At 40.5% G+C, this 19,384-nt stretch overlaps 1 protein-coding gene across 5 annotated transcripts in view; it reads left to right on the forward strand.

Moving 5' to 3' along the window:
- Positions 1 to 19,384, forward strand: part of USP3 (ubiquitin specific peptidase 3) — a 160,338-nt gene that overhangs the window by 86,037 nt on the left and 54,917 nt on the right. The window contains exon 1 of one of the 5 annotated variants that reach the window (XM_061594933.1): positions 13,176 to 13,569. The exons of 3 other annotated variants lie outside the window; for them this stretch is intronic. In XM_061594933.1, the coding sequence (XP_061450917.1) occupies positions 13,479 to 13,569 (91 nt within the window). In that variant the 5' untranslated portion in view covers positions 13,176 to 13,478. Of the gene's footprint in view, positions 1 to 13,175; positions 13,570 to 15,111; positions 15,140 to 19,384 lie in introns of those variants that run through there. One more of the 5 variants, XM_061594934.1, reaches the window with a different exon arrangement.

The following is a 19,384-nucleotide window of genomic DNA, read 5'->3' on the forward strand; positions in this document are numbered from 1 at the left end:
CATAGACTAACAGTGTTGGAGAAAGAGTTTGAAAATACCACCTTCAAAACCCATAATGAAATAGGACAATTTCACCCTTATTTCTTTCAGTACCTGCAATTAAGAAAGAGCCGGCAGCTTAGCAGCTAAACACTGTCAAAGAAAATATTGAATTCAAGTCCTTATTGACAAAAGATCAAATAAAGATCAAATATAGTGGTTAAGGTGCTGGACTACGACCTGGGAGACCAGGGTTTGAATCCCCACATAGCCATGAAGCTCCCTGGGTGACCTTGGGCCAGTCACTGCTTCTCGGCCTCATGAAAAACCCTATTCATAGGGTTGCCATAAGTCAGAATCGACTTGAAGGCAGTAGATTTACATTTATATTACATTTATTGACAAAAGATCAAATATAGAAACTGTTGAACAAAATGCATAAATTAGGAATCTGGGTATGTCAATCATTCTAGATGGGAAAGTGATCTAGAACAAGAGATCCCAACAGATACTCAGAAATGGTTATGGTAACACCCTCCTAAATAAACCATTAGTTTTTTTAAAGATTGTTTTTATTGATTTCATAGTAATTTAACATGGATAATGTAATGATACAATAATACATCAACTTAACTTTAATTCCCTCCCCCCTCCCCCCACTTTAGAGCCATTTCCTGTTTTGAATCGGTTTATGTGTTATTTATGGAAAGTATATTGGTAAGTATTGATATACAGGTGATTATTGTAAATAAAAATTAAATACAATATTAACATGAAATGGTTTAAAATTGTAAAGGTATCAGTATTTGTTTATGAGAACCAAATAGATTTTGCAGATGAAGAAAGCTGGTTATGTAGGTCTCGTTGTGAGGTGTATCCATATAGTTCCACCATACTGACGTGAACAATTCCGGTTTCGCAGCACCTCTTAGAAATCGAAGACGCAGCGTGATTTTGTCCAGTATAGCTATCGTCCATATTTTGTTGAACCAAATCTGCAAGTTAAGTCCATCTTGATTTTTCCAGTATTGTAATATTGTTAGTCTCGCTGCTATGAGTAGTTTACATAGCAGATGTTTTGATTTTAATGTTTTGTTTTCATCTTTGAATAAAGATAATAAAAATAGTTCCGGTGTTAAGTGTATTTTTTCTTTCGTAATGTTGTTAAGTTCGGTATGTACTGAAGTCCAAAATTTTTTGATCTGTGGGCAGCTCCACCATAGGTGGAAGTATGTTCCTTTCTGATTGCATCCTCTCCAACATAAGGGGGATGTTGATGAAGATATATGAGAGAGTTGTACTGGTGTATAATACCATCTATGAATTGTTTTCAGCATAGTTTCTTTATGTGCTGCAGAAATTGTTTTGTTGTGTTTAGAATGAAAGATTGAAGACCATTCAGATGTTTCTAGTTGATATCCCGGATCTTTTTCCCATTGGTTTTTCAGACCTGTCAATTTTCCCATATCAATTTCTAGTAAAATTTTATATAGGTTAGAAACTATTCCCTTACCAGAGCGACCACTCTCTAGCAATATTTTTTCAAATTGTGTGATATTTTTTGTAGCGTATGTTTTAATTTGAGGGTCCTTTAGAATAGTTTGTAATTGGTATGTATGTAACCAATCTAAGTTCCAAGATGGGATATCAATTTTTAACTGTTGAATAGTGATTGGGTTACCTTGTGGAAAAAAATCTCTCAATCTAAAATAATTTTGTTCCTCTCCTATTTCTATATATTTTTTCAAGAAGGCATCTCCTGCGTTCGGGTAAGCAGATAAGGGAGTTAAAGGGGAGTATATTGAGGATAATTTTAATTGCTATTGTTTCCAGATGGAGAATGTGGATTTTGTATATGGATTATTAATAGATTTAATCCATGTGCGGGTGAAGGGTAGATTCCAGATCTTACCTTTCGATAACATATTTTCTTCTAATCTAATCCAAGATTTTTTTGATTTCATTATGATGAAGCTAAGTTGGCGAAGTTGAAATGCTGTGTAATATAAATATAGATTTGGAAGACCCCAACCTCCAGAGTTTGTGTATGTGTAAAAGGATGTCATTGCTAGTCTTGGTCTTTTATTTTGAAAGATGAAATTATTTATCATGGTTTGCCATTTGTGGATAGTGGTATGTGTAATAAGAAGAGGGAGTACTTGAAATAAATAAAGAAATCTGGGGATTATTTTCATGCGAATGGTCGCTATTCGACCTGGTATGGTTATATTGAGTTTTTTCCATTTTTTGAGATCTAGTTTCATTTTTCGTATTAAAGGGTAATAATTAATATAAAACAGTTTTGATGTATTTTTGGGAATTAAAACTCCCAGGTATCTAAAAGCAGAGTTACATATATTAATTCCCAGTGTTTTGCGAGTGATTAATTGGTCTTGAGGACCAACATGAAAAAACATTATAGAGGATTTGTTGAAATTTATTTTAAGACCAGATATTTCTGTAAATGTTTCAATCATCAGTTTAAGTGTTGAGGCTGATTGTGATGGGTTTCCTAACATTAATGTCATGTCATCTGCATATAAGTTGAATAGATGTTCTTCGTCAGTCACATTAATTTTATAACCCTGTATTTGAGTTTGTGAGCGTAATTTCATGGCTAGAGGTTCCAGAGCCAGAGCAAATAGTAATGGGGAGAGAGGACATCCTTGTTTCGTGCCTCTTTGTATTATTATGGGGTCAGAGTCCAGATTGTTGGTTCAAATTACTGCAGTGGTGATGTCATATAATCGATTAATCATGTTTAGTATCCTATTTCCTAATTTATATTTATCTAGTACTTTAATTAGATAGTTCCAGTTTAAGCAATCAAAGGCTTTGTATATATCTAAAGATAAAATACCTAATGGTTTTTGGTTTGTTTTGGCGTGGTATATGATGTTAAGCAGTCTTCTAATGGGATCAGATATATGTCTTCCTTTAATGAATCCTGTTTGATCTACATGAACAAGATCAGTTATCATTGAATTAATTCTATTTGCTAATATAGAAGTAAATAATTTTTGATCTTGGTTAAGAAGATTTATTGGGTGGTAGGATTCCACTTTTGATTTGTCTTTATTTGGTTTGGGTATAACTATTATACAAGATGATTTCCAGGTTTCTGGAATTATTCCACCTGACCAGATGTAATTAAATAATTGTGTTAAATGTGGGGTTAATACATCTTTGAAGATTTTATAAAATGTGCTATTAAAGCCATCTGGTCCAGGTGCCTTATTGTGTTTGAGGTTCATGATTGCCGTAGAAACCTCTTCTGTTGTTATATCTTGGTTTAGAAGTGTTTTTTGAGCATCTGAAGGAGTGGGTGGGGAAAAGTCAAGAAGATAATTTTGAAGTTCCTCTGTTTTGATAGGTGTAGTACTATATAGTTTATTGTAAAAGTCCCTGAAGCATTTATTGATTTCTTTAATATCAGTGGTTATATTCTCTTGCTGTGAAATTGTTGTAATTGTAGTAGTTGTATATTGTGATTTTAGGGCATGAGCTAGTAATCTAGAATGTTTATTTCCCCATTCATAGTATTTTTGTTTAGTATACCAGAGAGATTTAGCTATTTTCGTAGAATCTAGCGCTGCCAATTCTTTCTTTTTCTGTTGTAGTTCTTCTGATGTGGTGTCTAAATTATTTTGTTTATGTTGAAATTCTAGTGTGTCCACTTTTAATAATTGGGTTTTAATTGGGTCAATGTGACGTTTCTTTTTGGCCATTTCATTTATACAGTGACCTCTCAATGTTGCTTTCATTGCATCCCATAAAATATTCAACGTAATATCAGGGGTAGAGTTGGACTCAAAGTATTCTTTTAATTTTTCCTGTAGTGTGTTAGTGACAGATCTATCAGTAGTAAGAGAAGAATCAAATCTCCATATTGAGTTGTATGGAGTGTATTTTAAGATGTTTAGATTTATTCCTACTGCAGCATGATCTGATACTAATCTGGGGTATATTTCTGCTTTGGTGATATTAGTGAGGAGTTTTGAAGATACTAGGATGTAGTCTAATCTCGAGAAAGTTTTAAATCTGGGTGATTGATATGTGTAATCTTTGATATTAGTATTCATGTGGCGCCATGCATCTATTAACCCGTGTTTTTGTAGTAGAGACTGTATGGGAGATGATGTTTTTGCAAGCGATTTTGGTAGTTGTATGCTTTTGTCTAGTATAGGGTCACTGCTCATGTTTAAATCCCCACCTATAAGAACCTCACCTGAGGTGAATTTCTGAAGTTTTTTAAGTGTTTTGGATAGAAAATTTAGCTGGTTAGTATTAGGAGAGTAAATTGAAGCTAGGGTGTAATTACGATTTTGTAGTAGTCCTGAGAGGAATATATATCTGCCCTCTGGATCTATTTGTTCTTTTTCAACCTGAAAATCTAATATTTTAGCAAAAATAATTCCTACTCCTCTTGAGTGATTTCCTCTCGTAGCTAAGAATTGCTTACCAAAATATTTGTGTGGAAGAAGATGATAGTTAGGTTTTGGTTTATATATTTCTTGAAGAAATATAATTGAGGGTTGTTGACCTTTGATATAATCTGAAACTCTCCGTCTTTTGATTACATCTCCCATACCCCTCACATTTAGAGTTAATATTTTCAATTCAGCCATTAGGGATAAGTGAGTTGATTGTTTTGATCACCTGTATATACCAATATCCCTTATCTTTGTACCATTTCCATCTTAACATTTCTGTGTTTAACCATATATTATGACTTATATTGAATATGTAGCTCTGAAAACCCCAAATAAAACATAACTTCCCCCCCAACATGTAACCCCCGTACCTGACTAATGAAAGACAGAGTAAACTTACTCTGCTTACAGGTGTTGTCATCGACAGCCCTGTATTAGTCGGTCAAATTTCTGAGGTTTATTACCTCAGAGAAGAATAAAACAATATAATTTGAATAGTAGCAAATAGATAAAACTTTTAACTAAATAGCTTATTATGTTTCTGCCAACCCTGGCCTGTGATAAATTGCACCAACTTAGCCTTTGTGCATGTTAGAAATTTGTGATTCAGTCCTTGAGAGATCTGTTTGTATGTTGATTCTTATAGTGATCCATCCGTGAATGTTCATTTCTTTCTTGTAGATGTGGATCTTAGTGCTCTGTGAGTAGTCATTGAGTTGCTGACTGTGTCCCCTCTTGGACGTCTTCTGCGTCTCATGGTATGAGGGAAGGATTTCCAGTTGTCACAGTCAAGTAACATGTTGAACAGCTCATCTGATTCTGTTTCTTCTTCGTCCCACGGAGAGTTGATGTTGAATAGTGCCAGTAAATTTAGCATGTCTTTTTTAGTTGATGCTTTGTGATGAATACCATCCATTTCTGTTACTAGCGCAAATGGGAAGCCCCACCAATATTTGATGCCTTCTTTTCTTAGTAGTTCTGTAGCAGGGCAAAATGCTTTACGTTTTTGCAGTCTTGCAGTGCTCAGGTCCTGTAGAAATAAGACGGGGCTGCCTTCGAATTCGATTTGATTTTTTGTACGTGCAATTTTAAGCAGTTCTTCTTTTTTTGCAAAATTATAAAATGCAATTATAATGTCTCTAGGAGGGGCATTATTTTTTGGGCGAGGACCCAGACTTCTGTGTGCGCGTTCTATGTCTGATGCAATAATGCCTGCTTCCGGCATGGTTGCTGACCACCAAGATATTAAAACCTGAATAATATTTTTATTATCAGTCCATTCCTTAATCCCACACACTCTTAAATTCCGGCGACGGCTTCGATTTTCCTGGTCATCGACGCAAGTTAATATTTCTTTTTGATTAAGAATAATGCGTTTGATCACCTCTGTGTATTGAGTGCCCAAATCTAAGGCCTCATCTGCAGTTTTAGCAACGTCGGCCATTTTGGTTGTCAGGGATGAGATTTTTTCATCTAATATTTTAAAGCTATCGTCCCATTTTTGAAACAGTGAACTTTGTAAGGAGGCAATTTGCGTAGAGAGGAGGTTTGTAGCTGGATCTTGTTCTGAGTTAGGGATTAAGGGCTGTATTAACTCACTGTTTGATGATGTTGATGCTTTCGCCGCCATTTTAAGGGTTTCGGGTTGCTTTGATTCACGGAGTGTCCAGCAAGAGGTTATTCTGTCAATATAAGGAGTATTGCTGTTGATCTAACTCTGCAGGAGGTATTCCTGGTTCCATCAGATATTTTTAAGAGGAACTTTGAAGTTTGTGTCAAGGCTTTTTTTGAAGAAAAGGCTGCAGGGTTAGCAGAGCTCACAGCTTACCCTGTTGCTCCGATGGTCGCCCCCCCCCTAAATAAACCATTAGTATCGATTTGAAAGGAAATGTTCATAAACTCATTTTTTAGATGGTTCTTGACCCCTGCTAGACTTAACTATTAATCAAGGATCAAATAATGTGTGCTGGAGGTGCAAAGGAACAATGGTGATATATTACATATATTTTTGGTCCCATCATAAAATAAGAACTTTTAGACAGCCATATTGGGAGCATAACAGGATATAATCTACCAGCAAACCCAGTACTTGTGTTATTGGGATATGTAAAAAAATCTCATTTTCTCAGAGGACAGAGAAATGATATTACATCTATAAACTGCAACCCATTTGACACTGAGTTATAAACGGAGAAAATAAATGCTTTAACACTGGATAACAAGGGTGTGGGAAGGGAATCAAATGATAAAACTGACCAATTTAGAGTAAGGGAAGGCAACAACCTAACCAGTTTGAGAAATGGAATTCTTTATTATGTGCTGGTGAAGTAAAAAACAAGAAAATGTTGAACCGTATACACTATTAGGAACATTGTAATACATTCATAAAAGGTGGTGCCAACATCAAATAGATCTGTAAAATATTTTTCTTTTCTTTCCCACTTCTTTCATTTTGTTATGCTAAAATAATATCCTTACATAGAGTTAAGAAACCTTAAAACAAACCTGAGTTGTCCATTAAAACTTTTTCTTGGCTCCTGTTTTAAGCTGCCCTTGGTTAACATTCTCATCAACCTACCAAGTCACTACAGGACAGGTTCTGAGTGCCAGAAACGTGTTGATTGGCCTAGGTCGGTCTTCATATTCCTGATTCAGACAGCCTTATAACAAGGTGAATCGGGGGCACTACTTTGGGCAGCAGACAGATCTGACCCACTGGGGGTAGTTCTCCTGCATGAGCCCAGTTCCAGAGAAAAGCACAGTAGTTATGGTAGAAAGAGCTGCCACAAAAACTGGTGACGGCTTTAAAAGGGGACTGGGCAAATTAAGGGAGGGCCATGAAGGTGCAAAGCCCATACAGTCCCAGTAAGCCACAGTTTGGTTTACCATGTCATGCATGTCAAGCCAATGCTGATTGGATCACTTCTATTCCATGTGCTTATTGACACTTTAACTTTAAAATGGTAGACAGGATTTACCCTTCCTTGCAGAAGCAGAGAATGATTCTGCTTCAGCCAGCAAGACTTGTTCTTCTCTCTGTTTGGTCATTCTGTTTTTGCTTTCCATCGCTTTTCCTAGGATTGGTTTTAGGTTAATTAGCCTGTAATTTTCTGGATCCTTTTTTTTTAAAAAAAAAAGGTGTTACATTGGCCACTTTCCAGTCCTTTGATGTGTGAGTTGAGGGACAAGTTTCATATTTTTGTTAGAAGACCAGCAATTTCATATCTGAGTTATCTAAGAAACCTCAGGTGGATACCATCCAGAGCTAGTACAGTAGGGCCCCACTCGTATGGCAGCTTACGTTCCAGACCCCTGCCTAAAAGTGAAACCCACTGAAAAGCAGAACTCTGTCAATAAAATGGTGCCTGACGCCCGAAAAACGGCATAAAAGCAGAACAAGTGCCGTACGAGTGGGGCCTAATTGAAAGCGACCGTATTAGCAGGCTGCTGAAAAGCGGGGCCCTACTGTAATCTGTCAATAAAGGTCTAGAACTTTGTCTGTTGTCACTACTATTTGCTTCAGTTCCTCAGATTCCCTTCTATAGTTAGTTCAGGCATGGTGATCACCATGGGATCACCAGGGTTAGATTTGTTGTTCAGAGGTCCAGTTACTACCCTAGCTGATTTTCTGCTTCTAACTTTTCAGAAATTTTGGTCTTAATGTTTTTTGGAGATACGCTCCTTGAATTTCTTTTCGTGTCCCTGTTGTGTGCTTCCATTTCTTTGCCCAAGTTTTTCCATTTGTTCTCCCCATTTGGACAATAGTTCAGTTTTCTGAGGGAAGTCTTCTTGCTGCCAATAGGTTCCTTGACTCTGCTTGTTAACCGTGGTGCCTTTTCTGATCTGCAGTATACATTCTCTCTAAGCTTCTATTGTGGTTTTGAATATCCCCCAAGAATTCTGATATTTTCCTTTACTTTCCTTTCAACCAGTCCCCTAATTTTTTAGAAATTTTCTTTTTTGATGTCAAATGTGACTGAGTTGGACTTTCTTACATATATATTGAATTTGATAGTGCTGTGTTCGCTGTTTCCAGTTGATTCAATAATATTTGCATGTTGCACCAGGTCTATCTGCTTATTTTATTTATTTATTATTTAATTTGTATCCCACCCTTCCTCCCAGCAGGAGCCCAGGGCAGCAAACAAAGCGCTAAAAACACTTTAAAACATCATAAAAACAGATCTTAAAATACATTAAAACAAAACAGCGTTAAAAACATTTAAAAAATTTTTTAAAAAGGGTTAAAAACATTATTAAAAAATATATTAAGCAATTCTAACACAGACGCAGACTGGAATAGGTCTCAACCTAAAAGGCTTGTTGGAAGAGGAAAGAAATATTGCACTTAAGATTAAATCCACAGTCACTGCCCCTCCAGTTAGTTCCATGACCAGTTGTTCTATGGCAACAGTTGTTTAGGGTATCTAGAAATGTTACCTCTTTGTCATGACTGGAACCCACATATATCCACTCTGTGAGGATAATGGAAGTAATCCATTACTACGTTTCCACTGGATGTCTTGATTTTATTTTCCAACTTAAGATTGTGCAGGGTGATAATAGGTAGGATACAAATACCTAAATTAATATTTTATTATTAGATTTATTAGTTGCCTAGTAGAAAACTAGTCTCTAGGCAACTTACAGCCAGAATAAAAATCAAGAGTTAAAAACATAGCTATCGACTTCCCAGGAGGATCCCTACGCCTGTGCAGCCTCTGAGACGAGTTCCGTCTTGGATGAAACTTATCCAGTTTAAATTCAGTCAGAAGGCTCTTTTCTGACTGGGAATAATTTCTTCCGGTTAAAGAAGAAACGTGAGATTTCCCACATAGCTTTGTTTTGATTGTTGGAGTCTGGAATTCGTCAGAATTGTCTGTCTTCCAGCAGCTCAGACAGAGCGAGGATTTTTATGCTAGCTCAGCTGGATAAGTGACCCGTTTTTTTTTATACGGATTAACAGGCAAACATCCTCCTGTCTACATTCATCATTTTCTTATCTATACAGCTAAAGAGATTTGTCAAAGTAACAGCAATTGAGATAACCTAGGTGAGGTAAGACTTTCCTTTTTTTATTCACGGAACTAAGGGGGAAGAAAATATAAATGGCTTATCTTTTTTTTTATTGCAAAAAGCTGACATGGAAAATAGCATTTTAAAGATTACAACGGACGAGAGATTTCTGATTGGAAGAGATAAGAAATCTTTTTGATTTATGGCTGGGACTGTTTTTCCTGATCTACTTTTTTTTTGACGAATCTGCTCATTCTCTCTGCTACTAGCTATTTCGACGCTGTGAACTAAAGCCGTTCTTACACTTCCGGGCAGATAAGAGATAAGGGCTGTCTAGCGTGTGACGTTAGTTTGTTGGAAAGATTAACTCCTTTGTAACTGGTTAAAGAAATAAGCTGCTCTTTGTTTGGGACATTGAAAATTGAAGGAGTTTTGTTCCTTTGGCTTTAAGAATGACAATTAAGAAGATCATGGATGTACAAGAAGGGACTTTATCTCTAGACATGTTTCAGAAAATAATGAATGGGATTAACTCAATAAAACAAGAACTGAGAAATAATAGACAAGCGTGGAGAATTGAATTTCACGAAATGAGACAGGAGCTGAAAGAAACTCAGGATTCTATGAGAAAGGAGAATAAAGATAGATCTGGAAAACAAAAAAAGGATGAAAGAGAAATTAAAGGCAAGGTTCAAACTATGGAGATTGGCTTAATTATGGACATGAAAAAAGATTTGGATTTCCTGGCTGTGATGGATCCTGGAGACAAATATTACAGTTTGGAATTCAGCGCTGTCCCTGAAGGAATTGAAGAGATTGGAGATAAAGATATTATCGGTTCAAAAAAATTCTTGGACTGGAAGGATTTGATGGAACTTGAAATGGAGAAAGTTAACAGAATTAATCCCTGTTTTGTGTCAATGGAAAAACCTTCAAGAGATGTACTAGTGTATCATGTGGAAAAGAGGAACAGAGATGCGGCTTTGCAACAATACTTCAGTGATACGTTTGGATTTGATGGCAAGAAAATATCTGTGATGGAGGAAATTCCTATCAGACTTTTATTATATGACTATGACAGCAAGATTTTTGGGTGCGTAAAGATGGAAGATGGACCCAATATGGATAATGACAGAAGAGCGATTTAAAATTACTGGACTTAGTAGATTTGATGAGTTGGATTAATTGGCATGTTTATTTAGAAAAAAAAATTGATTGACATATATCTCAAGGATTGGAAACTTCTCTTTGACTTTTTGTGGAAGATTAAAATGATATGATGTTAATGAGATTTGAAACCAACTAAGATAACCATTGGAGGAAGGTGATTTTATAATCTATTAAGAGATAGGTTTGTTATATATTATAGATTTATAGATGAACTATGCCAAATCGGAAGTCAATATTCTTTCTTTTATATATATATATTTCTTTTTGTATTGTACTAGTTATTGATTTGTGTTGTTTTCTTTTTGTATTGTTTTGGTTTTGAAAATTGGAATAAAAATTAATTGGAAAAAAAAGAGTTAAAAACATAGCTATCAATATATTAACAGAACAAAAGCTTTAAGAATCTCATCAACAGGCAACTATAAAGATATCTGTAGAATATGTGGTATAATAACATGTAGAAATTCACCACATGCCTGGGAAAAGAGGAAAATCACCTGGCATCAAAAAGATGTTAAAAGCAGCACCAAGTAGGTCTCGCTTGGGGAGAGAGCATTTATGTTAGGAAGTATGAGCTTTCTTTTAGAAGGGAAAAGTCTGGAATGAAATTTTGTGCCTTTCTGCTCATCCCTCTTTAATCACACTTTGGGAACCCTGTTTTAGCTGACAGTTATTCTTCTGTTTTCTACTTCTGGTAATTGTAATTAATTATGATTTTATTATATTTAGATTAGTTATATTTTGTCACTGCTTTACTGTAAGTTGCTTTGTTGAGCTTTTGGGGGGGCTATGCCAATAATTTTATTATGATTAATAATAAATAAAAGACTACCATTACCAATTGGACAAAACAATAATTGGGCAAAATCAGCTTGTAAAGCTCAGGATCAATGGAAAGCATTGCAGGCCTTGCATGGAGCTTGCAAAACGTGTATTTCCTGCACCATCCACCTAGTGGACAAAGGAGGAACAGCACTCCTCCGCCTTCTGGACTAGTCTGGAAAGGAGGAAGAGATGGCAGGAGAAAAAACATTCAGTCTGGTGGGTTAGCCTGCAAGAATGATGTGATGTGATATTTGGACTTTGAATACAGAACGTCGTTCCATGGGAATCTGACTTTTGTTGAATACCTGTCCGTGTAGGGATAGCGGGGAACAAACTGGCTGCAAGGAATGCTTTGCCAGTGCCCAGCTGTTGATGTCTCCTTGCCTTTATTACAAAGAGAAGTTAAATATCGCCTTCAAAGAGAAATTGTTACGGAATGGCAACATCTGTGAGAAGTGGATAGTACGGGACCTAGAGTATTCTCCTTTTCCCCTGATCTGAGGGATTTTCAAATATTTAACCAGAGTGGTCGAGCTTGACAAGTTTGTCTGCCGCATGTGTTAACAGGACATTGTGCAGCACGTACTAATCTTTTTAGCATTGGGGTGGGGTGGGCTTGGGTCTCTGTAACCTGAGGCCTATAAAAGAACTGGGCATGTTTAGCCTTGACAAAAAAAGTCTGAGGGGAGATATGATTGCCATCTTCAAGTACTTGAAAGGTTGCCACCCAGAGGGCCAGGATCTCTTCTCAATCGTCCCAGAGTGCAGGACACAGAATAATGGGCTCAAGTTGCAGGAAGCCAGATTTTGCCTGGACATCAGGAAAAACTTCCTAACGGTTAGAGCGGTACAACAACGGAACCCATGACCTAGGGAGGTGGTGGGCTCTCCAACACTGGAGGCCTTCCAGAGGCAGCTGGACAGCCATCTGTTGGGGATGCTTTAATTTGGATTCCTGCATTGAGCAGGGGGTTGGACTTGATGGCCTTGTATGCCCCTTCCAACTCCACGATTCTATAACGTTTGTGGGGTATGTGAAATTATACATCATATTCTTTAGGGCTGCTTGTGATATAGAGACGAAAGTGAATTTTTTTATTCATTTACTAGCTGACAGAGAAGCCCCTGTAGGTGACCTGGGAGTCCTCCTTAGGGCATGTGGTTTGCGAATACTGTACTTGATCTGCCATGTGGCGTTTTTTCACGTTTGTCATTTACTTGGTCTATTGTTATGAGATTGTGGGGTTTTTTTTTTAATGGTCAGTAGGTGGCAGCAAATAGAGCCTTTCAGGCCAATGCTTCGCCATAATACAGAAGCAGCACCAACCTGGAGCCGGAATTCCAGGAGCGGTCTGGATAGAGAAAGGGAGGCCGGCAGCCGGGGCTGTTTCTCTCTCTCTCTCTCTGCCCTGTGCTACGAACCGAGCCAAGAATCGCACACGCCGCACCTTCCCACACCACGGCCGCATCAGCCGAGCGCGTTTCACGCCCGTTTTCCCCGCCCCAAAAGCTCCTTCGAACTTCATAGTTTTCCTCTCAGGAAGGCGTAGTTCCTCCCCGCCGAGGATTACCGAGGTGGGCGAGGGGAGGCTGCGCTTTCAACGTATGGTGCGCAGGCAGCCTCTCCCCCCCCCAAGAGAAACATCTCTGGCTTCCTCTGCCGCGCGCGTGCGTGTGTCGCTTAAGTCTTCCTCACAGCGCCGGTGGCGTAGTTTTCCCGGTGACTGTGACCCTGAGAAACCTCTGTGAGGTGAAGCGGGAATTCGGAAGGCCCGGAGGATGGTTTTCCGAGGGCAGGGCGTGAGGAGAGACAGGCAGGCGAGAGCGCCGCTTGTGAGGAGGACCATCATGGCGGCGGGCGCGCTTCTTTCCACCTCCGGCCGGTTACTAAGATGCCGGCCGGCGCAGGCGCAGTAGCGGCGGTGCCGCGCGCGGAACGAAGGAGGAGCGAGCGCTTTTCTCACGGGCTTCTCCCTCCCTCCCTCCCTCCCTCAGTCTCGGCCTCGCCTCACGTCGCGCCCGGTCCTTCCCCTTCCCTTCGCCGCCGCTGCCGCCATGGAGTGCCCTCACCTCAGCGCCAGCGTCTGCCTCGCGCCCGACTCGGCCAAGTTCCCTCAGGAATCGCCCTCCTCGTGGTGCTGCAACGGTGAGTGCGGGGGGGGTCGGACTGGCGCCACCATCACTCTCTCCCCTCCCTTAGCAGCACCGCGTCTTTGTTCCTGGGACGTCCCGTCCCCCCAGCGCGCACCCGTGTCAAGGGTCGCCTTTGCTGAAGGGCCTCCTCCTCTCCTGCGCTCTGCCCACGACCGGCTCCCCGTCCTCCTGCCGCGGCTTCGCTCCCCCCACGTGGGCCCCTCCCCCCCACTGGACTTCACTGTTACTGGGGGGTCCGGGGGCGCCCCCCCGTTTGGCCCTCCCCCCGTTTCCCGCTCCTTACACGCTAGAGGAACAGACTCGCCGGGCCGCCCCCGCCGCCCGTCTCTCCGGTGGAAACTGGCGAGGACCAAGTCCGCCTGCTGTGCCTCGTGGGCCGCGCTCGGCTTCCCCGGTCCCTTGCTCGACTTCCCCTCCTGAAGGGGCCGCTCTGCTCCCATGCCCTTCTCTGCTGCTTCCCCCCGTCCCGATCCCGTCCCATCTGCCCACTGCGCCCTTTCAAAGAATCAAACGCCGTGGTTGCCTGTGCGCGCGTTAGGGTGGGTAGCAGCCGGGCGGCGCATCTCTTTCCAGCGCGGTGCTCGCACTAGGCGACCTCTACCCCGAAGGCCTTTCCCTCCCCGTGTCCCGCCGGTGCCGGCTGTAGGAGGCAAGGAAAGGGGGTGTGCGAGAGGGCAGGAGGCCTCCCATAGTTTTTTTCTCTGCCCCAAGCAGGCGCGTTTCCCCCGTTTCGCCCAGCTATTGCTGGAGATGTTGGAAGGATCGCATTTGCTGCTGATTTTTTTTTTAAGGATTGGTCATTTGCAGCCCGTTTACCTCCCAAAGCTCAAGGGCATGTAATTTTTGCATTAGAACTCTTCACTTTTCCCCTCATGAATTCTTTTAAACGCCTCATTCTCTCCTGTCCTTTCTGTGGGCTGAGGAATGCTTGGCCTGTACAGTTCCGCTGAGCTTTGTCTGCCTTTTTGAGAGAGGAAAGTCTAGCAGGCGTTATCGAGGCCATGTGCCTGGCAGGCAAGACATTGTCTCTCTTCCAGGGACTGGGGGAGGGGGGTTCTTTGCTTTCAACTCGGAAAGAATGCAGGAATCTCTTCATGGGTTCTTTGTTCCAGTGAGAGAGTTGTAGTGAAGAAACAGAGCCCACCAGAGATGAGTCTGAAGAGCCTGTACGTGTTTAATGTGCTGGAAGGCGTTGCAGTGCCGCCTGTATTTCTGAGTTTAGGCCATGTCTGAGAACTAGGCCAGAACATGCTGGAGGGTGGATGCAGTGCAATAAAACATCTGGGAGGAGAAAAGTCCCAGCAGGAAATGCTGAGTAACATGATCCATCTATGTGTACACAGGGCCTCTGTCAATATTTACATAATTCAGATGTGTGTTGTGGTGCAAATGTAAGACTTTCCATGGCTGGCCTTTTGTTGATTTAATGGTGGGAATAAACATGAGACACTTGCCTTACATTGTCAGTACACTCGTGGAAACACAATGGCTTGTTTAGTTGTTTCATCTGGAAGGCTTACACCTTTCCAAGAAGGAGTAAATCAGTAGTATGGTATTTTACGGTAATTATGTTTCAGCTGCTCTCTTATAACTTCCTCTGTTTTTCTAAGAAAACACTCTCTAAATTCTACAGTACTTGAAAAGCCCCTCTTTTGAATTTGCAAGAGTTAATGAGTTAATTTATAACTCAGTGGAAGTTTTGCAGTTCAATGGGATGTGGATTGCATTCCTTGTGACTTTATCCAGAGTGCTTATTAATCTTGCTAATGATGTTGTTTTCTCATGTTTCCTGTGGAGGAAATAAGGCTGCTGTTAAGTGAAGTTTTTGTGTGTGAGAGGCGTTTTGCTTGCTTGAATCTCCTTTGTAACTCCATCCTGGAGCTAAGGTGTGGTTACTACTGCTTTTGTTTTGGTAAAACCAGTTATTTTACTCTGTACAACGTGCGGTGTTAAAAGGAGAATTTATTTTACTGTATAATATTGTAGGAGAACTAAGACACGTAAAACAGAACACTTAAAAAAAACTTGGAGAAATACACTTACAAACGTATAAGGGGTGGATTTATCAGCTCAGAGTTATCAAAGGCAAGCAAAGTGTTAAGCAAGGTCATTTGGCATGAAGGTTCCTCCTCCTCCTCAAGGAAGGTCAGGAAGATAAAATTACCAAAGGTGAAAGGGAATAAAAAGTATCAGTGTCAGTGCGGCTTGCACTTAACAAAAATGTACTGTGAGCTGTCCATAACAGAGTGGTGTTCTGACCAACTACTTGCCACCATGGAGCAAGGATGTTACTTGCCCCTCACAAATGGCTCCCTGTAAGGCTGACATTTGTATACATTTCCTGACTATAACTTGGGGGAACCTACTGCAAAATTGGACTAATTGGGAAGCAGTTATAATTACACTTCTAAAGAATTCAATTTGAGTGGCTGTTTTGCTGAACCACAGACAAAGACATAGTGCACTTATACACTGGAGAGCTTAGGAGATGCCAGAGTTTTGCCATATTCTTAATTTTTGATAACTCTCCTCTCTCATTGCCCCTTCAGTCTGTGCTTCTCAGCATTCCCATCTTCTTTCCCATTCATAAGCTTTTAGCTATGCTTGTAATGCTGCAGAAAGGCCAGGAGGTTATTATGTTCTGCAGTGTGTCCTGATTTCCCATAGTCGTGTGTGTGTGTGTGCGCGCGCGTGCGTGCGTGCGTGCTGCTATTACACTCCTTTGGGAATACCCTGATGAATAGAGTTCAGGAGAGGAGAGTGGGAGTTCTCTCTTTATGCTATAGACCTACAAAGGTAACAAGCATGGAAACTTTTTTCCTGGCTTTTTGTATTTTATAATAGAAGTATACAAGATGACAAATGATATATTCTGGGTAGTTTTGTAAATCTATTTAATTCAAACATACTTTTGGCCTGTATAGGAATGTTAGTAGTGTCTGTTGGGCATGCAGTTTCTCTACTATTGCAACAATGAGACGAGTTCTAATCTCTATTGCTTTTAATTGCTGGTCTGTCTTTTAAGGTGTTTGTTTTACACTCTGATATTTTTAAGGTTGTATTTTGCTGCCAATTTTTTAAGCTGTCATTATAATTGTTACTTTTATATTGTATTGATTTTTATCTTGTTTAAAACTTATTCATTGGCGATCCCTCGTGGCAGAGTAAGATTGTCTTCCAAGATAAGGTATGCTTGGAAGATGCCTGTGCGTGAATTTGTTTTATGTGGGGAGATCAGTGCACGACGATCAACACACAATCTTGACAGAAAAAGGCTTTGATCCAATGGCATGGATACCACGACAATTGGAAGTCTTTCAGCCTTCATCCGGCTGCCGTTGTAACATACACATTGTTATCCTCTGCCTGTTCTGCCGTTGAGGACTTTCTTGGATCGTTCTTTGTCTGGTTCCTCTCCCTTGACCTTACTGCCATGGGTGACCCTGCTGGAAGTACATGACTCCTGACGACATCGCTCCCAGGGTTCATTGAAACACACAAGCCCACTCACCACTACGAGGTGACGATCCAGTGAGGGGTTAAAACTTATATGACATCTAGAGAACAATAGTCAAATTGGGAATCTAATACATATAGTAAATAAAATTAATGAGTAGACAAAAATGAGACTGCATTTCTGGGGACTGTTTGATGCTGTACATAATCATCATTGTGGTGTTTAGAATAAGGCTATTGTTAAATCAGTGGTCTTCAAATTCTCTCTACTAATGAAATTCACCATGGGACCCACCTTGTCCGCTCTTCACTGAGACAGCATTGTCGGTGGGGGTGCAGGCAGGGCTGGAGATTCCTTGGTAATTGCCAGGCCGTAAGTCCTCAGCCAGCAGCTTGGCTATAAATCTGCCAGGCTAGCAAGGAGGAATCAAGATAAGGGCAGAGGCCGTTCAAAGCTTACGTGCCAAGCCAGAAATCCAGAAGAGATGTCAGTGAAGGTCCGGGTCTAGTTTGCCGAGAGATCAGTCCAAGTCAAGGTTCAGGGGATAGGAAGACACACAGTGGTCACGCCTGACGTTGTAGTCAGCAACAAGCTGAAGTCAAGGTTTGACTTTTAAGGAGCAGGTTTGTCAGCAGGTGTGAGCCATCAGCGTTTTGGCCTTAAGTGGACAGGCCTGCCCCTCTTCTGCCTGACCTTCTGTTGTCTATGTTCTGCAGGTGAGGGGGGAGTATCCTGTTCACTGTCTGCGTCTGGCTGAAGGGCTTCAGCTGTGTCTGGGGTGCTCTGCAGCTGAGGGGGAGAAGGAGCTGGGTTCTCAGGAGTTTCCTCCATTTCTCCTTCTGGGTCTGCTGCTGTTACTCCCGAGTCATCCTCATCTGATGAGTCCTCTGACAGGGCCATGACACACCTTTTGCCTCCCCTCTTTAACTCAGAAGTCAGCCACCTGCCAGCTCCTTCTACTTTTTCTTCAGCACTTGTTCATTTAATTAAGACAGCTTATATAACTAGATTGCCTACGACCATTCAACCCTGAACACGCCTGATCTTGGAACCTAAACAGGGTCAGGCCTGGTTAGTACTTGGTTGGGAGACCACCTGGGAAGGCAATGGTAAACCACCTCTGAATACCTCTTACCATGAAAACCCTATGAATACAGTACTTCCAAAAGATTCCTAGGGTTGCCATAAGTTGTAATCGACTTGAAGGCATACAACAACAACATATAACTAGATGATCTTTGTTTAATCAAGGTGGTCTGCTGTAGCTGGGGAGTTGGATTTTGATCTGGGTTCATATCCTCCCACCTCCTGCCATTAACGTGTGATCTTTCATTCTTTTAAATTCTATTTTACACTTGTATTTCAGCTTTCCATTAACCTTTGAATTGTTTCATTCTTTTTGTCAACTGTCCTGGGAATATAATTGAAGGGTTATACAAATACTTATAATCAGTTTTAAAATTTGTAACATGGAAGTAAAATAACTTGCCTTATAAGATGGTTGGGAAGGTAAATTCAATGGATGATAAAATGCTCAGAGTGCTCTGGAGATTCATTGACTTCTTAATTGGTCTTCCTTCTAAATTAAGAAGAGTGCATTCAGATTTGTTCATATCATCCTGAAACCCGTTGAGACATACCTAATCTAGACTTCATCAGTATATCTATTGATATATTTTGTGGCATAGGAGAGTGAAAGGCTGCTGTTCATTGTTACTGCTATATAAGTGTCAGTGTCTTGTGTTGTTTTGTTTTAATAAGCATTTGTTTTTACCAAGCTGTGATATACATTGATATGGCCTAGGAATTGTCTGTTTTGCTATGTGATCTACCTCATTCTGAGTTGGTTAGTTGGCCTTGTCAAGTGAAAACATGACCCAGGTTGGTCAGTGGCGCATTGTGGGATATTTTAAGAGTGGGTTTTTAGTGAAGTAAATAGTGTCAGACAGTTTGCATTCTTATACAATCCTTGTCAGTTTGGCTGAAGGACGGTTAATCCTTTTTTTTTCTTCCCAAAGCTTTTATTGATGACAGTGCCGGCTTTCATTTATAAATGCAGAATAGTAGTACTGGAAGTGTGCCATTTCCCAGATCCAGTTGGCAACTGAAAAACTGGAATCATCACACCAAGAGTGCAGACCTTTCATGTGGTTAAACATTGGCCTTAATTGGTCATTTTGTCAGCCATCAACATTTGTTTAGGACAGAGTTTATTAACGGCATCATAACAAGCGTTCGAGTTAAGAATAAAACTCAGACCATCCTTAGATGTAAGGTAGTGCATTGCTGGCCAGGGTGTCCTACCCCTGCTCAAAGTCAAGTATGTAGTCTTGGACACTTGGACGGTTAA

The sequence above is a fragment of the Rhineura floridana genome, chromosome 14 (assembly GCF_030035675.1).
Source record: "Rhineura floridana isolate rRhiFlo1 chromosome 14, rRhiFlo1.hap2, whole genome shotgun sequence".
NCBI classification, from domain to species: domain Eukaryota; kingdom Metazoa; phylum Chordata; class Lepidosauria; order Squamata; family Rhineuridae; genus Rhineura; species Rhineura floridana.